The sequence below is a fragment of the Hyperolius riggenbachi genome, chromosome 3 (genome assembly GCF_040937935.1).
Source record: "Hyperolius riggenbachi isolate aHypRig1 chromosome 3, aHypRig1.pri, whole genome shotgun sequence".
Classification (NCBI taxonomy): Eukaryota; Metazoa; Chordata; class Amphibia; order Anura; family Hyperoliidae; genus Hyperolius; species Hyperolius riggenbachi.
In genome coordinates, this window is record NC_090648.1 from 251,151,792 (window position 1) to 251,172,502 (window position 20,711).

The 20,711-nt window shown below is 42.3% G+C and overlaps 1 protein-coding gene across 1 annotated transcript in view; it reads left to right on the top strand.

The window, feature by feature from the left end:
* Positions 1-20,711, top strand: part of ELAPOR2 (endosome-lysosome associated apoptosis and autophagy regulator family member 2) — a 124,048-nt gene that overhangs the window by 71,753 nt on the left and 31,584 nt on the right. Inside the window, exons 7-14 of the mRNA XM_068276166.1 lie at positions 1,583-1,735; positions 3,828-3,916; positions 6,158-6,338; positions 9,901-10,029; positions 11,121-11,211; positions 12,040-12,142; positions 12,543-12,680; positions 19,164-19,427. Of these exons, the coding sequence (XP_068132267.1) occupies positions 1,583-1,735; positions 3,828-3,916; positions 6,158-6,338; positions 9,901-10,029; positions 11,121-11,211; positions 12,040-12,142; positions 12,543-12,680; positions 19,164-19,427 (1,148 nt within the window). The remainder of the gene's footprint in view (positions 1-1,582; positions 1,736-3,827; positions 3,917-6,157; positions 6,339-9,900; positions 10,030-11,120; positions 11,212-12,039; positions 12,143-12,542; positions 12,681-19,163; positions 19,428-20,711) is intronic.

Consider the following 20,711-nt stretch of genomic DNA (forward strand, 5'->3'; position numbering starts at 1 on the left):
AATGATCACATCTAAAATTACCACATAATAAGCTCCACCCACATGCTGGATGAAACTCAGCCGAGGTGGCCCACAGCAACTGCCTCTGCCGAGAATCCAGCATGGGTAAAGCAGCACTTGACCCCTTTTGGCGATCTGCTTGGTGGATCACTTTTGGGCGACGGCCGAGAGCATTGTTCTCGCCACTTGCCCTGCCCACCACATGTCATCACTCCCACCCTTCTCATCCCCCTACACTGGAACAGAACACATTGTAAGCCATTGGGCTAGCAATGCATCTGCACAGCCTTGGCCCTGCAATGTCTCCCCCACCGGGCAACATGCCTCATACGTTTGTATGGTGTACGTATTATAAAGTTGCTGGTGAGTTTAGTGCAGGGTGAGTCGAATGACAGCTCACCCTGCTTCCCCTCAAATTCCTGTTTGCGGTACATACTATTCCACCTTTGAGTCGTAGCACCTCGGAGGAAGTAGTAATTCGGGGAAATCGCTGGAACCCCCAAATTACTGTTTGCAGTCTGCAGACTATAGTGGACAAAAAGTAGGGATAATAAAAATTGCACCCTGCAGAAAGAAATCACAGACAACAGGAGCCCAAATTGTGCAGTATGTCACAGTACCAGAAGTATGTAAAATATGCGGATGCATTATACTCACAAAGGTGGGTTGCAGAAGGGCAACAGACCACTAGAAGCAGGAGGAGATTTATAACCCTGACTCCACTCGCGTGACCAGGCGGAGCTGGTGATGGTCGCACTCTTAATAAAAAGCAAACCTCAAATTACCTAAATTGGTCAAGAGGGTTGATCCCTCTCCAAAAGGAGGGTGAAGGCACAGGATAAAGGGGAAAGGTGCCCAGAGAAGATAAAATGTGTTAAAAACAAAGAAAATGAAAAAAGTGAGGTGGCTTACCTCAATGAAGACAAATTCACGTATTAATAGAATTTCATTGCACTGGCAACGCGTTTCGTGGGTGCATACCCACTTCCTCAGGCCAAATAGCAGTGCCTAATAGTGCTTGTAGCCACAAATAAGGTGCCTCTCCTTATTTGTGGCTACAAGCATCCTTAGGCACTGCTATTTGGCCTGAGGAAGTGGGTATGCACCCACGAAATGCATTGCCAGTGCAATAAAATTCTATTAATACGTGAATTTTTCCTCATTGAGATAAGCCACCTCACTTTTTCATTTTATTTGTTTTTAACGCATTTTATCTTTTCTGAGCGCCTCTTTTCTCTTTATCCTGCAGACTATAGTATTACTGCTATAGCGGCCCAAACTCAGTTGCCACGTGGCCGGCGCACAGCGTCAAATTCACCTGCTTTGCTTGTATGATGCTATAGGTAAGAAATGAAAACCTTAGCTAAAAAGCTTTCCTGCTTCTCTCAGTTTCTTTCTCCATGGGGCAAAACCATTCAAACATGCATGTTCATTTGATAATTTTTTTAGTAGAAAGATTGGTTGAATTATGTCTGAATACCATTGAAAGTCTGTAGATAGTTTAGTAGTGCTTTTTTTGAAAACAAATGTGGAACTAGTTACTTTATTATTATATTAATTTATACCAACACTGTCTTTGAAGGTGTCGCCTATACATCACAGTGCTTTCCTTGTAAACCTGGAACATACAGCGATAAACCTGGATCCTCCGTCTGTAACTTTTGTCCCAGGAACACGTATTCGGATAGAGGAGCAAAGGAGTGCATTAAGTGTAACCAAGAAACAGAGTATTCAGGTAATATCTGATTTCCAATGCAGTACAAAGAGGGTGGTGGAGAGTACATCTGATCTGGTAACATCGGATTTCCATCTTATTATCTGCCGATGCTGTTACTTTTCTTGTGTTTTTTGTTTTTTTAATAATACAGAGTTGGCTGATTCTGGAACTACACGATGCAATTTTACATCCGTGTCCAATTCGAGTGATCGGTCAGGAAGCTGTACCGTGTGTACATGTCCAAACAGCTCCCGATCGATAAAGGGTTCGATAATTTCGTAAAATCAATCCCTTTTTCGATCTAAAACAGATCGGACATGTCGGAAATAATCGCCCGATTTTGGATAGGAAATTACATCATGTGTTCCCACCATGAGGTTTCTATGTCTATGGCTAGTATTGAGCTCCATGAAAGAACAGTACTGTGGATCAGATAATCTGCTTTTAGAACTGGCATCTTCTCATATTGGCTTTTTTTAACATTTTATCCTTGCAAGGATTCTATATACACATAGTTTATATTCCGATAAACCCAAACATTAAGATCACCTCTCAAATTTTGTGTAGTGCCCACTTGTGTCACCAAACATCTGATTAGATTCATTATTCCACCACCTCTCACAGATGCTTTATCACATGATATCTGGGGGATTTGGAAGCTAAAGAAAACATCATTTGTTAGAACATTCCTCCACGGTCCAGTTCTGATACTCATGCCTAATTGTACACTTCTGGTGTTGGACAGGGGTCAGCATGAGCGTTCTGATTGGCCTGTTGCCATGCAACCTCATACACAGAAAGCCGTGATGCATTGTGCATTCTGACACCTTTCTTTAGGTAATGTTGGCTACAGTAGCCCCTTTGTAGGATATAAACAGACAGGGTAGCCTTTGCACCCCACATGCATCAGGGATTTTTGGGCACCTATAATCCTGTTGCCAGTTCATCAATTGTCTTTCCCTGGGCCACTTTTGGTGGGCACTAACCACTGCATACTGGAAACACCTCGCTAGAGCCCTAGACTTTTGACAAGTTCTACTTTAGTGAGGCAATGCTGAAGTGAGCAAGGGGTCATAAAACGTGTCAGGCATTTGTTTTGATAAACTTGGATTAATAAGATGCTAAATAGAATTACATTGTTAATATGCGGTTTTATGCTCTAGATTTATTGTCAGTTAGAATATTGGAATAATTTTCAGTGTATTTTGGATAAAGCTATATACACATATACAGTATGTGTGGAGAAAATTATGAAAACACAACAATATATCACTAAAAAGAGTACTTTTCTCCATCTGAGCTGTAGAGCTGTAGTCCTCAAACCTGCTCTTGAGAGAACATATGCGGTAGGTAATGCCGATAGTGATGCAGATAATGTATTCTTCCCAATATTTTCCTATTGACTTACCCAGCCCTCATTCTCACACTAACCCTCCATGCTAGTGCCTAACTCAAGTCCTCCTTCCATATATCTAACACTACCCCCACAGCACCCATACAAACAAAGGTATAACCAAACTACTAGCTGGCTACTAATGGCTACTAATAGCCGATCATTTTGTTTTAACTGTGAGCACTTGATAAAGTACTGTATCCAATTGGCTGCTTATAGACAATCGATGACTATTGGGCTCCTACCCTCTACCTCGGTACCATATAGTCGTAATTTACATTGCGATGTATTATGCTGTTGCTGAGTTGGGTGCCTAAACGAACTGCTTCGGTCTTTGAGCCTTGCCATCAGTGCATGACTTCTGGGTTTTCAGTTTTTTTAATGCAATAAGCTTCCCCCTAAATTGGCCACATGATGGACATAGCACTATGGTAGGGATTAGACTGTGAGGGACAGCTGGTGATCAGCACTATACAAGTACTAATTACCAATAATAATTAGCTAGATTTCCTAAACTCCAGTGTGGATATGGCCAAAATATTGACCATTGCTGAATGACATGTTTCAGAAAAACATATATATATATATATATATATATATATATATATATATATATATATATATATATATATATATATATATATATACATATATATATATATATATTTGGAACATTATAATGCATGTAGCTGCCTAACAATTTTTTTTTTTTACCAGATGAAGGATCAAGCAAGTGTTTAGAACGTCCTCCATGCACAGCAAAAGATTTATTCCAAATACACACACCCTGTGACAGTGACGGAAAGGTATGATGGTATCACCTGCATATTCAGAATCTGACATACATAGCTGTATATAAAATTTCTAAATATAGCTGAAAACACCTCCAAAAAAAAATATGGTGTAGTGTTTCTAAATAGTTAGGCATTAATTATGTGGGTGATGGATGTATTCACCATGTCCTTGTTGCTGACAATGTTAGGTAACCACTGTGAGGCCCAGTTCATATTAGTGTTAAAAAACAGTCCGTTCCTGAATCGGAAGTGAATGGATCGTAACAGATGGGAACGGATCTAATGTTAACCTATGAATCCGTTCACATTTTTCCGTTCCACACGATACGCTGAATGGACCGCAAGTAAGGGCCTATTTCCACTACACGCGGATTCCGGGTGCAGAAAACTGACTCCAATGAATGCCTATGGGAAATCTGCATCAGAAAAATCACGTTTAGTAGAAACAGGCCCATAGGCATTCATTGTAGTCCGTTTTTCTGCATCCAGAATCTGTGTGTAGTGGTGGAAACAGGCCCTTAGCTGCTGGACCAATTTTTCCATACCGCTTTGCCCAGCGGAACAGAAGCTGAAGAACTGCATTGGGGGCAATGAGAAAATCCACTTTGGTGATGGGGGTCTGGGGGGGATGTGGGGAAACACAACAGAAGCAGCTGAACGGAAAAGGAGTGAAAACGGATCCGATCAACCAGTAATCAGATCAGTTTTCACGGATCCATTTGGCACTTAATTGCCAGTGTGAGACGGACCTGAGTGCTTTGAGGCAGAAAGTGCTAGTGATGTTCGGTCATGTTCTTGGTCATTCCCTTTGATACTGGAATGGAAAAAGGTATAATACACCCTCATTTATGTAGCCGGATGTGGGATGCTAGTTGTGGGGAATTGGATAATGGACTAGGCCGTAAAAACAGAAGTCCTAATGAAGTTGTGTACAGTTACATGAACTAAAGTGGAGGTGACTGACCTCCTCTCCAGAGGGATGGACATACATCCATACATTGTAGTTTGAAGGCTTTACAATGGTTTTCTCCACATTGCGCTGACTTCCTGAAAGAGACTATAAAGCCTAAAGCATTTAGTGCACATATTCTGTTAGTATAAAAAGTTATAATGACCTGCTCGGTCTTTTTTTGTTAAATTTTCCCTGGGGCTCTCTATGCGCCGACTTCTATCGCGTATCCCTGCCCCCTTGCAGACAAGTGCTGTGGCACTTCTATGGTGTTCGCTATCTCCGATATAGAGAGTGCCACGGCACTCTACAAGAGGGCCAGGCTTCGTGCCAGAAGTCGGCGCATACAGGGCTCCGGGGGAGAGTGTAACAAAAAAGACCCAGCAGGTCATTATAACTTTTTATGGTAACGGAATATTTGTGATATGTGTTTTAGACTTTATAGTTTCTTTAAGTCAAAAGTCTGGATGATCGCCACAAGTTGGGAAGAGAAAGCCTCTCTTGGCAATTTTGGATGTTAATTCATATGTAGACAATTTTCCAAAAGAAAACAAAAATATCCCAATCTCTTGCTTATTTAAACTTAATAAATATAAGCACAATTTAATCTAGATGAGCTAAAAAATAACTTCATAACATTTGAAGGAAGATATCCACGAACAAAAGGTTGTCTCTGTGTATATATTTTTGGAGTGGCTTGTGCTAGATTGTATTTACAGCTGGTTTTGAAATTGATAGTAAGAAAAGCTCTGTTTGCAATAATGCAAGCTCTGTTTGATATAATGTTAAAGCAAACCTAAACTTACTTTTAGGCCTCATTCACACTAGTGCGCTTCTGTCTGCTCAAGAAGATGATGTTTATGGGGAATAACATTCTGTCTACTGCAAATACTAAAAATTATGATTTCTGCATGCATAGCTTATCATTTTAAGTAACATTTGGCATTTCCTACAAAGACTGACGTTTTTTTTTTTTTTTCTGCCTGAAAGAGTTAACATTCAGTTAGGCAAGTGACAGTTTTTCTTCAATCAAGACCTACTGGTAGTCAGAATATAGTGTAACTCTTACTGATGAGTGTCTATATACAGTATATATATACAGTAACTCTACTTTTTGAGTTTTGCAACAGAAAATAAAAATGTGGGATGTCTAAAAAATATGCAAGCAAAGGCTATGTGTGAAAATGTCTCTGTAAGGGGTGCTCTCACCCACAGCGTTTGTTCCCAACATTGTTCTTGGTACATAAAAAAAAACATTTTTCAGGTATTGAAAATAATGTCTGTTACTTGAAATTTCTGTGCAGACACGAATTATGTATAAATGGATAGAGCCAAAAATCTGCAGAGAGGATCTGCCTACAGCATTCCCACTTCCTGCATCTGGAAAGAAGGAGGCTTGTCCACCGTGCAATCCAGGATTTTATTCTAATGCAACATCTACTTGCACCCCTTGTCCGTTTGGGACGTTCTCCGATGGAATTCAAGGTAATTATAAGTGGTCATTAAAGGCAACTTTATACTCCACGGTGGAAATAAATTATAGTGCAAGCAGCAGCACATTGGAAGGATGGACCTTTGTATGAAAAAGGTCATAAGATGGCTTCAACCTTGAAGGTAATACCTTATTCTTATTAACAGAGCAAAATGTGTGAAATAAAGTTTGAAAGTCAATTTGAATTCACTCCATGATACACAGCGTTTCCAATAGCAGCCTGTATTTAGCAATCTTTCAAATCATATTATTCAAAGAATCATAATAGCCAGGGGGATTCTACCATTTCACAATTACGGAGTTCTCCTTTACCTCCTCATTTCCTTAAAACAAAGTTTGATACCACATTAGCTCTTTTCATAGATACTCTTCCATATCTGTCTCCGTGGTTCAAAGTGTAATTTGCAGCTGTCATGTGAGAGAGGTCGGGGGGGGGGGGGGGGTTTGGTCATTACTGACCTTCTAAGACAAGCCATACACACAATATTCTTCAGTCTTACCAGCCACCAGCATGTATGCAGTATGAGGATCAGCAGATGGGATATAAGTAAGTGTGCATCACAAGTATTTTACAATCAGATTACCGTATATACTCGCATATAAGCCGACCCGCATATAAGCCGACCCCCTAACTTTTACCTGAAAAACCAGGGAAAAATGATTGACCCCCAAATAAGCGGGGGGTAGGAAATGCTGGCCGCCTTATTCCCCTAGTGTGTCCCAGTATAGCTAGTATAGTGCCCAGTATAGCTGGTATAGTGCTCAGTATAGCTAGTATAGTGCTCAGTATAGCTAGTATAGTGCCCCAGTATAGCTAGTATAGTGCTCAGTATAACTAGAATAGTGCTCAGTATAGCTAGTATAGTGCTCAGTATAGCTAGCATAGTGCTCAGTATAGCTAGTATAGTGCTCAGTATAGCTAGTATAGTGCCCCAGTATAGCTAGTAAAGTGCTCAGTATAGCTAGTATAGTGCCCCAGTTTAGCTAGTATAGTGCCCCAGTATAGCTAGTATAGTGCCCCAGTTTAGCTAGTATAGTGCTCAGTATAGCTAGTATAGTGCTCAGTATAGCTAGTATAGTGCTCAGTATAGCTAGTAAAGTGCCCCAGTTTAGCTAGTATAGTGCTTAGTATAGCTAGTATAGTGCTTAGTATAGCTAGTATAGTGCTTAGTATAGCTAGTATAGTGCCCAGTATAGCTAGTATAGTGCTCAGTATAGCTAGTATAGTGCTCAATATAGCTAGTATAGTGCTCAGTATAGCTAGTATAGTGCTCAGTATAGCTAGTAAAGTGCCCCAGTTTAGCTAGTATAGTGCTTAGTATAGTGCTTAGTATAGCTAGTATAGTGCCCAGTATAGCTAGTATAGTGCTCAGTATAGCTAGTATAGTGCTCAGTATAGCTAGTATAGTGCTCAGTATAGATCGTATAGTGCCCCAGTTTAGCTAGTATAGTGCCCCGGTTTAGCTAGTATAGTGCTCAGTATAGCTAGTATAGTGCTCAGTTTAGCTAGTATAGTGCTCATTATAGCTAGTATAGTGCTCAGTATAGCTAGTATAGTGCTCAGTATAGCTAGTATAGTGCTCAGTATAGATCGTATAGTGCTCAGTATAGCTAGTATAGTTCCCCAGTATAGATCGTATAGTGCCCCAGTTTAGCTAGTATAGTGCCCCAGTTTAGCTAGTATAGTGCCCCAGTTTAGCTAGTATAGTGCTCAGTATAGCTAGTATAGTGCTCAGTATAGCTAGTATAGTGCTCAGTATAGATCGTATAGTGCCCCAGTTTAGCTAGTATAGTGCTCAGTATAACACTCAGTATAGCTAGTAAAGTGCCCAGTGTAGGTAGTATAGTTGCCCCCCTGCCCCCACCGCCGCTGCTATTACCTGGCCGCATCTTCTATTCCCCTCTCCGTGCTTGTAAACATTCACAGCAGCGCGCCCGGCGCTGCTACTGTGACGAGCGGCGAGCCAGAAAAGAGCGGTTCCCATAGTAACAGGAAGCCGTGCTCTTTCCTGCCTCCTGCCTCGTCACAGTAGCAGCGCCGGGCGCACTGCTGTGAATGTTTACAAGCACGGAGAGGGGAATAGAAGATGCGGCAGGTAATAGCGGCGGCCGTGGGGGGAGCGGGGGACCCACGGACCAGCGGAGGGGGGAACCTGCGGACCAACATGGCTCGCATACAAGCCGACCCCCCAACTTTTGGCCCCCTTTTTGGGGGTCAAAAATTCGGCTTGTATGCGAGTATATACGGTATATGGTGCGTGACTGCAGCCAAAAAGTATAATTTAGGGTAATGTTCAGCCTCTGACTACAGTACCTTCTCAATCACCTTAAATATAGATGCGGGCCCTTTTCCACTAGAAATCGTATTCACAAATTGCGATTTTTAATTAACTTTGTTATGCAATTGCGATTTTTCATTTGCATTGCATTATCTCTCTTAAAATCGCTCCAGAAAGCGATTGCGATTTCGAATCACTATAGTGGAAATTACTTCTCATGATTTCTATGATAAAGTAGCAACCCTAGCGATTTAAAAATCAGTAGCGATTTGCGATTTTGTGATTCAGCTGTGCATTGGAAAAAGGCCCTTGTGTTTTGGTGCTACTTTTCTGAATACCTGCTCAAGTATCCATAATCTTAGCCCGTAAGTGAAAACTGCCATTCAAATAGTTGTACAGGTATGGGGGAGAGAGAAGGTTCTCCATAATTCTGGAATCCCATTCAGTGGTTTTCAGTTGTGAATGATATCCATACAAAAGAAATTGAGTTTTGTTTTTTTATGTTTTTCGCTTTTGCGTTTTTTTATTATTTAAAAAAAAAATCAATGAAGTTACCGTAAGTACAATAGGATATTCAAAAAATACATGCAAAAATGCATTCCCCTGCATTTCCATTGAGATACATTATGTGCGTTTTACATGCATTTTTGAAAAATTATGCAGCAAGTTCTGTGTTTTCAAAAACGCACAATGTAAAAGGCACATATATGTGTTTTCACATGCGGCCAATAGACTTGCATAAGCGTCAAAACTGCTAGCCTTTTCTGCAAAGCTAGGGCCTGATTCACAAAGCGGTGATAACTCAGTTATCACGCCTAAAAGACTTTAGGCGTGATAACCTTTGCACTAGCAGAGTTATCACTGATTTGTGCTGCTGATCGCGCGAAGCTCCCGCGAGCGCAAAGTCCCATAGGGTTCAATGGGCGCTTTGCGCGAGATACTTCTGATCATGCCTAAACTAAGATTAGGCGTGATAAAGGGCTTTTCACTGGCGTGCAAAGTGTTTGCACTGCTTTGTTAATCAGGCCCCTAGTGTTTCTGCTTAGTGTGTTCCCTGCTGGAACATAATTTATGATAAAACAAAGTGTTTGTTCTAATTTGATTATTATATACAAATTAGCTTTATTGGCACAGACAATTATGTCTCAGCATCGCCTAATAGTTATGTTAGTTTTTTTTTTAATTAGGCTTCTGTCTCTGTAGTTATGAGTATATAAATGATTTGTTCTTTCTGTTCACTATAAGAATAGATGGATATGTTTTCTTTTGCCTGCAGAGTGTAAGCAGTGTCCTGCGGGGACAGAGCCTGTTCTGGGACTTGAGTTTAAGTGGTGGAACGTCCTCCCTGCCAATATGAAGACATCTTGCTTTAATGTTGGAAATTCTAAGTGTGATGGAATGAATGGTGAGCAAATCTGGCAACTATTAGAATAACGAATGCAGCTGTTACTGAAATTAAGCTAGTTTTTATCTCCCAAATGATCTTTCCTTTTGATAATCAGTTTTCTATGCTTGGAGAGTTCAATGTTCAAGTGCTTTGCTTTAAATTCTGTTGTTTTCCAAAAGTGCTTGATTTTAGTATAATGTCTCCACCTGCTGGAGAATATGTTGAATTATATTTTACGTTATTCTGCAGAAAAAGCATAAGTGTTTTGAACAGGAGGCCTATTTACAAAACCTAATTGCTGGAAAACAGATCACACTTTGGTTCTCTACTTTTTTAAATATCATCACCACTTTTTTAATGCCATATTTATTAATGGATGATCAAATTCCCTGGCAGTCAGTGCTTTGGTCACTGTACTGTAATTGCTCCAAAATGCCAATCACTTGAATAGAGTAATGGACTGTCAGCAGTGACCTTAATGTTGCTAGAAAAATAGTAATTTGCATCCCCTTAACTCTTATACTGACCACATACTGCTACTCCTTAAAGTGAATCTGAGATCTTTACTCATTGCAGAATTGTGTCCCTTACATATAGTTTACAGGGCATTCCTCAAGCCAAATACTTTTTTTTTGTTTTAATATCCTAATTCCCTATAAACTAAACAAGCCTTGCCCACAGCTTCTCCAGTGCCTTGGCACTCTCAGACCCATGTAGCAAGGGCTTATGGGAGCTCAGTCTGGGCAGGAGGAGGAGGTGTTACTAGCCAGAGATTTCAGAGGCAGAGGGGAGGAGGAGAGGGGAGTGAAGTTTTCACAGGCTGAGGGCTGGAGATGCAGAGCAGCTTGCCTGTGTATAATGATCACAAGCAGAACATGGCTGCTGCCATTGTATCACAGGAAGAAATAATCATCTACTGTTGAAGCTTTTTGCAGCTAGATGTGCTGTGTAAACTATCTAAACTTTAGATAAGATTTATAGACAAGTTACTTGTTATAGTCAGTTTTTCATCTCAGATCCGCTTTAAAGTGGAGATTTACAGCAAAATGAGAATAAATACCACTGCTCTCTATTGTAACCTATGGTGTGTGCCACATATTTTCTTGTAGGCTGGGAAGTTGCTGGAGATCATGTCCAGAGCGGAGCAGGAGGATCAGATAACGACTACCTTCTCCTGAATTTGCATATCTCCGGATTTAAGTGAGTTAAGTTTGCATGTCAAATAAAAATAAGTTTAACCTTTTTTGTGTTCCCTTTTGTTTTACAACTGAATGCTTTCCTTGCTTACAGCAATTTATAAAGAATTCTGTATGAAACTTGAACTAACAGAGGGTTCACTTTTTTTTTCACATTCATCTGCATTACAGCATGCATGTTTCTGGCATGATTGTTAAAGCGGACCTGAACTCAGAACTTCCTCTCTGCTCTAATATATACGCAACAGCATAATAACCGCTAAACAAAAAACATTTCTTTGTTACAGCTGATAAAAAATCCTAAAATAAATATTCACTGTGTCTACGACCTGATTCATGGAAGCAGACATATTGTAAACAACCTGTGCTTTCAAATGGGCTTATCTGCTTTACCTGCCATGGCAGTCATGTGACACAGGGGAGAGATCAAATTACAACTTAGAATTCCCCTTTATGTGTGATTAGACACACATAAAGGGGAATTAAACAGGCTAAACTCTCTAAATGCATACAGAGTGCATTTCTCTATGTTTTCCTTTTGTCCTGTGCAAGAGTTCAGGTCCACTTTAATGAGAAAATGCTCAGGGTGTGGGAAATTATGCTGCAGGCTGCTTGATTGTGGCAATTTTTTTTGCCGGCATTTGAAAAATCGTATTAGATGTGAACAAGCCTTCCTTTTTAAATAGATTTTTGTTGGAGTCAATGCTTTTTTTTGTCTATTAAAACAATTGTGTGTGACATGGCTAAGCTTGGATTTAAAAAACAATAATTAAAATGAAAGTTCGGAAATGTAGATTCTTGGTGATAAAATCGGTTTATCTGCCTCCTTTAGAACGCCGACATCTATGACTGGAGCAAATGGAGCAGAGTTGGGCCGGATTACATTTGTGTTTGAAACAATTTGTTCTACGGACTGTGTGTTGTATTTTATGATGGTAAGTGTCATCTGTGGACAGATATACTGTATAACTACTCGAGAGCAGCCTTTTCCAACTCCTCACCCAACCTCCTTATGATACAGAGACTGAGTTCTCTCATTAGCTATCAGTGGCAACCATGCAGCGCAGTGAAGCAGGTTGGTTACACAGGACTGTCTCAGTGTCCGCTGCAGTCCTTCTACTACCTGCTCCACTGTCCCAGAGGCCTTATCAAACTTTACTGAGAGCCCCATGTAACTTGTAGTTACACCCTTCCTTTGGGAATGTCATGGGGAGGAGATGCTAATATACTTTACTTTATGTTGTTACTGTATTTGTGTATAAAGTGATTTCAGGGGAATATTGAATTCTGGAAATTAAAAAATATATCTTTATCATATGGTTTTCATTTGTGCAGGATGTGAACAGAAAGACAACAAGTGTGGTGGAATCATGGGGAGGAAGCCGGGAAAAACAATCTTACTCTCACATCATATCCAAAAATGCAACTTACATGTTCACCTGGGCATTCCAGAGGACCAATCAAGCACAAGATGTAAGACAGAACTTACTGAAATGTATTGTTTTGGTATAGGTGATATGAGTAGTATGAACAGTTTCTTGCTTAACTGTTACATAGGTTATTACCATGTGTCATATTATTTGCTCTTACAAATCTGGTTTTGCCAATAGGTTGTTTTCTTATGTCAGTGCACATTTTGGATTTTTAAAGCATAACTGCAGATAGACTTTATATATATATATATATATATATATATATATATATATATATATATATATATATATATATATATATATATATATATATATATTTATATATACACACACACACACACAGTGGGGAAGGACTTTTGCCAGGTTTGATTTGCTTTTGGTGTCACTGTTAAAGAGAATCTGTACTCTAAAATTCTTACAATAAAAAGCATAACATTCTATTTATTATGTTCTCCTGGGCCGCTCGGTGCTGTTTCTGCCACTCCCTGCTGCAATCCTGGCTTGTAATTGCCAGTTTTAGGCAGTGTTTACAAACAAAAGACATGGCTTCTAACCAGCTTGTGATAGGCTGAGAGGAGCTCAGTCTGTGACTCACACAGAGCCTGCAGGGGGCATGGAGAGGGTGTGTATAGCTTCTATCCTATCACAAGAAGAGCAGCACATTCCTGCCTGAGTGCCTGAGCCCGACAAAGCCGTCCGAGGAAAGATTAGATTATATAACAGAGATAATATAGCCACTGTGCAACTAGGAAAGGCTGCAGTAAGCCAGACCACAATAGAACAGGTATAGGAACTTATAGGATAGAAGAAATAAGGCTGAAAATTTTGTTACAGAGTCTCTTTAAGAGATTAGTTTACTGCCTGTTACTAATGAAACAACAGGAAGGGACTGAATCTCTCCAATGGCAAGTCAGACACAGTAATAACAAATGCTTTTTAGTGTTGAGTGAAAGTTTTAAACTTCATCAGGATTTTGTTACTGTCTGTAATATCGCTGGATAATTCACAATCTTCAGGTTCTCAGTAACAAAGGCCTATGAGACAGGAATTGGTTGAAAATCCCATCTTCTAGGACCCAGAGAAAATAAAAACCTGAAGGTGCTGTCTCCATTTCCTCATTGTATCCCATGCTAAAATAAAAGTTTGGAGTAGAGTTCCACTATAATATAACTATTCTTTGATTAGGCTATGGCATTGGGGGAATTCTTTAGATAATGAACAGATGAAACCACTGTTGGAATCAAAGGGCTCCTTCCAAAGCTAGAAGGAGGAAGTATCAGAGTCATGCGAAACACGCCATGAAGCGCAAAGAAGTGAACTGCTCGTGACCCTGTCTGCTTGTTTTTACTGAACTAGTGCTGAACTTTGGTGTTCAGCAATATTCGGGTGTTCTGAATTGTCAGATTTGAACACCAACTCTACTGATTATGTAGTGAGACATACTGTACTGATTCTTTACAGAATTAACCCATTAGCAGCTTTAATAGAGTTATCTCGTTTGAAATAAGTGCAGAGCTTTTGACTTTAGTTGGCAAAACTTGTTGTGCTGTAAAATCTTTGGAATGCTATGATCTCTCTCTGCAGAGCAAAGGATATGGAAGCTGAAATCAGAAGTCCTCAGTTATTGTCTCACACTGCTCCCTAACGACAAGTGGCCATAAATTCTCATTTAAACGGTACTAATTAGAAGTAGGATGTAGCAAATAAGAAATAAAAATAAGAAATATAAAAGAGCAAAAATAATGTAGCTTGGAGCACTTGCAAGCCTCTGAATACATGTGCTGCTAAAAGGTTAAACAGACTATAACTTTTATACTGAGTTTCCTAGTTTATTGTGCTAAAATACTGGAATGTGTACTAAGAGTAATGTTAAGACGTGCATGCAGATGTGCAAGGTAGTGAATGCGTTTTATAGGAAGTCTGTCACATTTATAGGCTTTGGATTGTAAAATTGTCATGTTATGTGATGATGAGGCTATACTAATTTGAAATTGCCTAGAAATGCAATAATGCTTAGGGAATTATAATACGAGATAGCAGGGGCAAACACAAGATTTTTAAGGGGGGGAATTCCTGAAAGGTCCAGAAGTACTTATGTCCCCGAGTGCTTCCGAATACAGGTGGCTCCATACTGCCCATGCACAAAAGTGCGCTGGCATATTACGGAGCTGCCTATCTTTGGAAGTACTCAAGGACACGAGTGTTTCTGATGGCTTCTGGTAGCAGCAAATTTGAACAGGGGACAACTCCCCGAGAGAGGAACGGGAGATAGACTTAGTTTGGACAATTCAGTGGAATATGCCATATAGGGCTTGATTTACTAAGCGATGCTAACCTACTTAGCACGTCTAAAGTCTTTAGACGTGCTAACCAGGGTGCTAAGTAGGTTAGCACCGGATTTCTCAATCAGATCGCGCGCAAAACTCGCGCAAAGTTTTACGCGCGCAAAGTTCTATGCGCGCGCTAAGTCCCATAGGCTTTAATGGGCACTTCGCACGGAGCGCTCTGTGCAGTGCGCGCGTAAAGCTTTGCGCGCGGTACTTTGCGCACGATCACTACTTCTCACATTTCAACTGAGTTTAGACGTGCTAAGGGCCAGTGCTAAAGTTAGCACCGTTTTGTAAATCGAGCCCATAGTGTCACATAGCGCAAGCGGTAGCCATATGATGCAGGGATATATGAATCTGCGGAAGATGGCGGCGCTATATAAATACTAAATAATAATAATTTGCCTCACCAGGATTGCACTTTTATTTAGCTTTCCTGTATGACAAGAAGACACACCCAGCACTAGGGGAAGAGGGAAACAAAGGTGAATGAAGGAGGCTGGTGCACACCAAGAGGGCTTCTGAGCGTTTTTCAAATCGACAGTGATTTCAAAAAAGCGCTTGGCTAATGTTACCCTATGAGGGTGTTCCCACAGCAGCGTTGTGATTTTTTTCAAAATCACAAGTATACTGCATGTAGCATTTTTTTGAGCGATTCATTCAGAAATCGCTTCACAAAATCGCACTCACTAATTGCTAGCAATTGCTATTGTGAGTTTGGTGTGCACTAGCCCAGAGAGAGGAGGAGTGGAGAGAGACTGAAAATAGCCTGAGATGGAGCAGAGAGCGTATCTGTGTTGCAGTCCCACATCACACAGAGGCTACTTGCCTGTAATAGGTCTCATGTCCCTGCTGGTCTCTCACACAAGTCGGAAAGCAGCCCTCCTGGAGTCTAGGGACTGTAAAAAACTTTTCACCTTGTTTAACACCTTATCCACACATGCAGTCATTATAACAATGAGGAGAGACCAGACAGATTTTTGCCAATGGACCCTCCAGGCAAGCTCTGCATCATGCTGTGGATATTTACCAGCTTGCCTGCCCTCTAATTGCACTTTTATCAGCTAGCTTAGTATGTTAAGCTACATACACACGGGCTACAACTGTCGCCGCAACCACGTGGCACGCCGCTACTCAGAGCTGTCGCGCGACAGTTGCCGCCGCAACTTCGCCGCAACTGTCGCTAGTCCGCGTGTGTATGCGGACTAGCAGCAGCAACCAATAGGCAGTAGACGGAGCTTCCCTCTTCCGCCGTGTGTATGCAGAGGGACCTGGCGACGAGCTGTCGCCGATTTGTAGCTGGTGTGTACGCACCATAACATTGCCTTACAACAACAAACCTGAATACACCAGACACCAGACCAGCCCTAAATCACTGAATGAAAGGGGGCCTGGGAGGAGATTGCCCCCCCCCCTTCCAGCCAGCACTAGGGGAAGGGGGGAAACAATGGTGAATGCGGAGAGAGTATCTGTATTGCAGTCCCACATCACACAGGCTACTTGCCTGTAATGTGCCTCCTGTCCCTGCCAGCTAAATCCAAAAAAGCTTTATTGGCAGGACCAAATACATTTAGCATTGCCAAAGCAAAAACAAAACATTAACAACATAGTGGGGGAGGATTGTGGGAATAGGGGAATGATATAGGTATAGCGTCCATAGGGGTATGGAGGATGTAAGGGATGGTCAGCCTCTCACACTGCAGGCAGCCCTCCTGGACTTTAGAGACTGTCAAAAACTTTTCAACCTGTGAAATACCTTATGTAGCTGTCTACATGCAGTCTTTACAATAGTGAGAGAGCTGAGTTTTTCCCACAGACCCTGCAGGAGGCAAGCCTTTGTATATTTACCAGCTTGCCCGCTTCAGCGATTTCAGGGAATTTTTTTTAAAGGTACAGGAGTCTCGGGAGGGGGATCCATACATCCGGAACCCCCATCTGAATACGCCAGTGAGATAGCATTAATCATACCACAGAATAAATTATAAGCAGGAAATGTCATCGCAGTTTTGAGAAACACAAAATGACAGAAAATGTGTGGAATACAAATGGCGGCACCATGAATGGCATTCATGGGACGAGATGTGCAGACTCTCTGGCTGTTTTGAAAATGTTATACACACACACCACACACACGCAAACACACACTTCTCAAGACTGTATGTTTCATTTCTTTCCATTGATTTTTGATAGGATAGTAATCACAGCTCATAGAAAGCCACTTCATAATTATCCAGTCTATAGTTCTCACTGATGTGTTTTATTCTTGGGGCTAGATTCATCAGCACAGCTTAAGGAGCTTAAAGAGGAACTGTAACGACAAAACGTCCCCTGGGGGGTACTCACCTCGGGTGGGGGAAGCCTCCAGATCCTAATGAGGCTTCCCACGGCGTCCTCCATCCCTCAGGGGTCTCGCTGCAGCCCTCCGTGCAGCGGTGACGTCATAATTTACCTTCCCGGCTCCTGCGCAGGTGCTCTGACGGCTGTCGGCTCCGAAGTAGGCGGAAATACCCGATCGCCGTCGGGTCTGCTCTACTGCGCAGGCGCAAGTTTCCAGCGCCTGCGCAGTAGAGCGGACCCGACGGAGATCGGGTATTTCCGTCTATTTCCGTGCCGAAAGCAGCCACAGCGCCCCCGCTGGAGCCAGCAAAGGTAAATATTGAAGCTACAGTCGGGTCTGTCGCCGGCTGTTCGGAGGGCTGCAGCGAGACCCCCGTGGGACAGAGGATGGCGTGGGAAGCCTCATTAGGATCCGGAGGCTTCCCCCACCCGAGGTGAGTACCCCCCAGGGGAGGTTTTTGATGTTACAGAGTCTCTTTAAGGAGGAGATGGGCTCAGTGCATGCTATGCTGCGACAGTGCATGCACTGGTAACTTATGTGCACTCCTTGTAACGTCCTGCCCTGAGCCCCTTTGGGTCCAGTGCCTTTATAGGATGTGATCCCCGCATGTTGATTGGCCCAATTGGCTGCCTGTCAAATATTGTGCCGATTAAAGCACCTATTGCGCCAATCAAAGCGCCAACAAATTATAGACCTGCATTCAGCATGATGTTGCATAGTTTTTCTGTTGTGTTGACATGTTTGGGTTCTTCACATTCAGAACCTTGTTCTGAATTCTTCATATGAAACCCTGCGGCAGATGGGATGTTAACTCTCATTCCAGCTTTCCCACACTTCCTCCTTCAAGCTGGAAAAAGGAAGTATTGATGTGACGTGAAGAGCGATGTGCAGGGCCAGTTCTCTCATGAAGCAAGGTGAAACATTTGCATCAGGTGGCAGAGATTACAGGGGCAATATGTTTGTACTGTGTGTTTACACTAACAGCATGCAGTCAGAGTAGGAGGAGAGGCAAGAGGAGAGCGAGTGAGATTAAGAGGTCAGCATTGGGGAAAAGCAGCTTATTGTGCTGTTTGAGGAGTCTGACAGTGAGTGAAGAGAGGGGAGGCAGGAGAGCAGCAGTGTTTCATTTCACTTCCACAGCAGAAGGGAGGAGGTGGCAATGCTGTCCTGACTAAGGAGGAATGGAGTAGCTGAGGGTGAGCAGTTTGTCACAGACTCACAGCCAGCCAGTGTGCTATTGTGTTGAGCTGCAGTAAGTCATGTGAGAACATAAAATGATGCACAGTAAATTGTCAGGTGCTGGGTGATTATTCCAAATCGGGGGCAAAGGTGAGTGCACATCCTCCCAAGTTTGCCTCAGGCAGCAAAAGTGGCCACAAGGGTGAGTTAACACACGCTGTCGCTGTCTACATGACAAGGTCCCAGATGCGAAGAACCTGAAATCTTTAACACCATTTATCTTAACGCCTCTGTATGAAAGACCCAGATTACTTTTAAGATGAGAGTAAGAAGCTGGTAAAATGTATTTTATGTATACCAGACACATCTCTTTAATATGTTATTATTAACTCTTGCATAAATATGTTGCCTAATGTTGTTTTCATTTACCATCATCAATAACTAGAGAAATAATGAGAACAGTTTTTCTCCTGGTTGTTGGTGGAGGCAGAGGCATAACATGCTGTTAATAAGACCGCCTGCACATACTTGAAAGGCCATTGATCACGCATGTAATGTATGCAAATGGAAAATATTGCAGTAGAATAAGAGGTGAAATGAAATTATGCTGATTTATTCACAGTTAATTTAACAGGGACTGATGACAAACCACATTGATGATCTTCTGCTTTCTTTTCAGAGCCGTCATTATGTAAATGATGTAGTGAAGATCTATTCAATAACGGCAACTAATGTTATGGATGGAGTAGCATCAACTTGCCGTGCTTGTGCCATGGGACCTCAGCAGTTTGGCTCATCTTGTGTACCTTGTCCAGCAGGCCATTATATTGATAAAGAGAGTAGTTTGTGTAAAGAGTGCCCAACAAACACATACCTCTCTCCACATCAAGTGTATGGAAAGGAGGCCTGCATTCCCTGTGGTCCTGGAAGTAGAAGCAACAAGGTATCGCGTGTGTTGCAGCACAAAGTGCATAACAGAACATACTAATGACAATGTGCAAGAACATTATGTACAAATGGATATCTCTTGTGAGTTATATAAGTGGCTTACAGCAGAACTAGAGTCAAGATGGCAGAAATAAATATAATGTACTAGTGCTCCCTTCAAAAGTAATTCGATAAAATTAAATCAAATGTAAAAGGTCTTGACAATAACCTTTATTTCATGTGGGAGTGCAGCCATTTCCCTGGCCCCTGCTTTCTCTTTCTGTTCTCAGGGATCCCACAAAGATAAGTACTTAGTTTAAGCCAGATTTATACTTTTCCTCCTCAGAGCAACTCTCTTGTGGCTGCTTTATGTGTGCAGCTCCCCTCATATATACATCATCAACCTCTTCCCATTCACATGCAGACCCTTTTTTCCCATTCATGTAAAGCCCGCTCTTCCTATTCACGTGCAGCCCCATCTTCCCATTCATGTGCAGCCCCCTCTTCCCATTCCATGTGCAGCCCTCTCTTCCCACTCCATGTGCAGCCCCCTCTTTCCATTCTATGTGCAGCCCCCTCTTCCCATTCCATGTGCAGCCCTCTACCCATTCCATGTGCAGCCCCCTCTTCCCATTCCATGTGCAGCCCCCTCTTCCCATTCCATGTGCAGCCCCCTCTTCCCATTCATGTGCAGCCCCCTCTTCCCATTCATGTGCAGCCCCCTCTTCCCATTCATGTGCATCCCCCTCTTCCCATTCCATGTGCAGCCCCCTCTTCTCATTCACTTGCAGCCCCCTCTTCCCATTCATGTGCAGCCTCCCTCTTCCCATTCAGGTGCAGCCTCCTTTTCCCATTCATGTGCAGCCTCCTCTTCCCATTCACATGCAGCCCCCTCTTCCAATACATGTGCATCCACCTCTTCCCATTCATGTGCAGCACCCTCTTCCCATTCACGTGCAGTCCCCTCTTCCCATTCACATGCAGCCCCCTCTTCCCATTCAAGTGCAGTCCCCTCTTCCCATTCATGTGCAGCCCCCTCTTCCCATTCACGTGCAGCCATCTCTTCCCATTCACGTGCAGCTCCCTCTTCCCAATCACGTGCAGCCCCCTGTTCCCATTCAAGTGCAGTCCTCTCTCCCCATTCATGTGCAGCCCCCTCTTCCCATTCATGTGCAGCCCCCTCTTTTCATTACATGTGCAGTTCCCTCTTCCCATTCATGTGCAGCCCTCTCTTCCCATTCATGTGCAGCCCTCTCTTCCCATTCATCTGCATCCCCCTCTTCCCATTCATGTGCTGCCC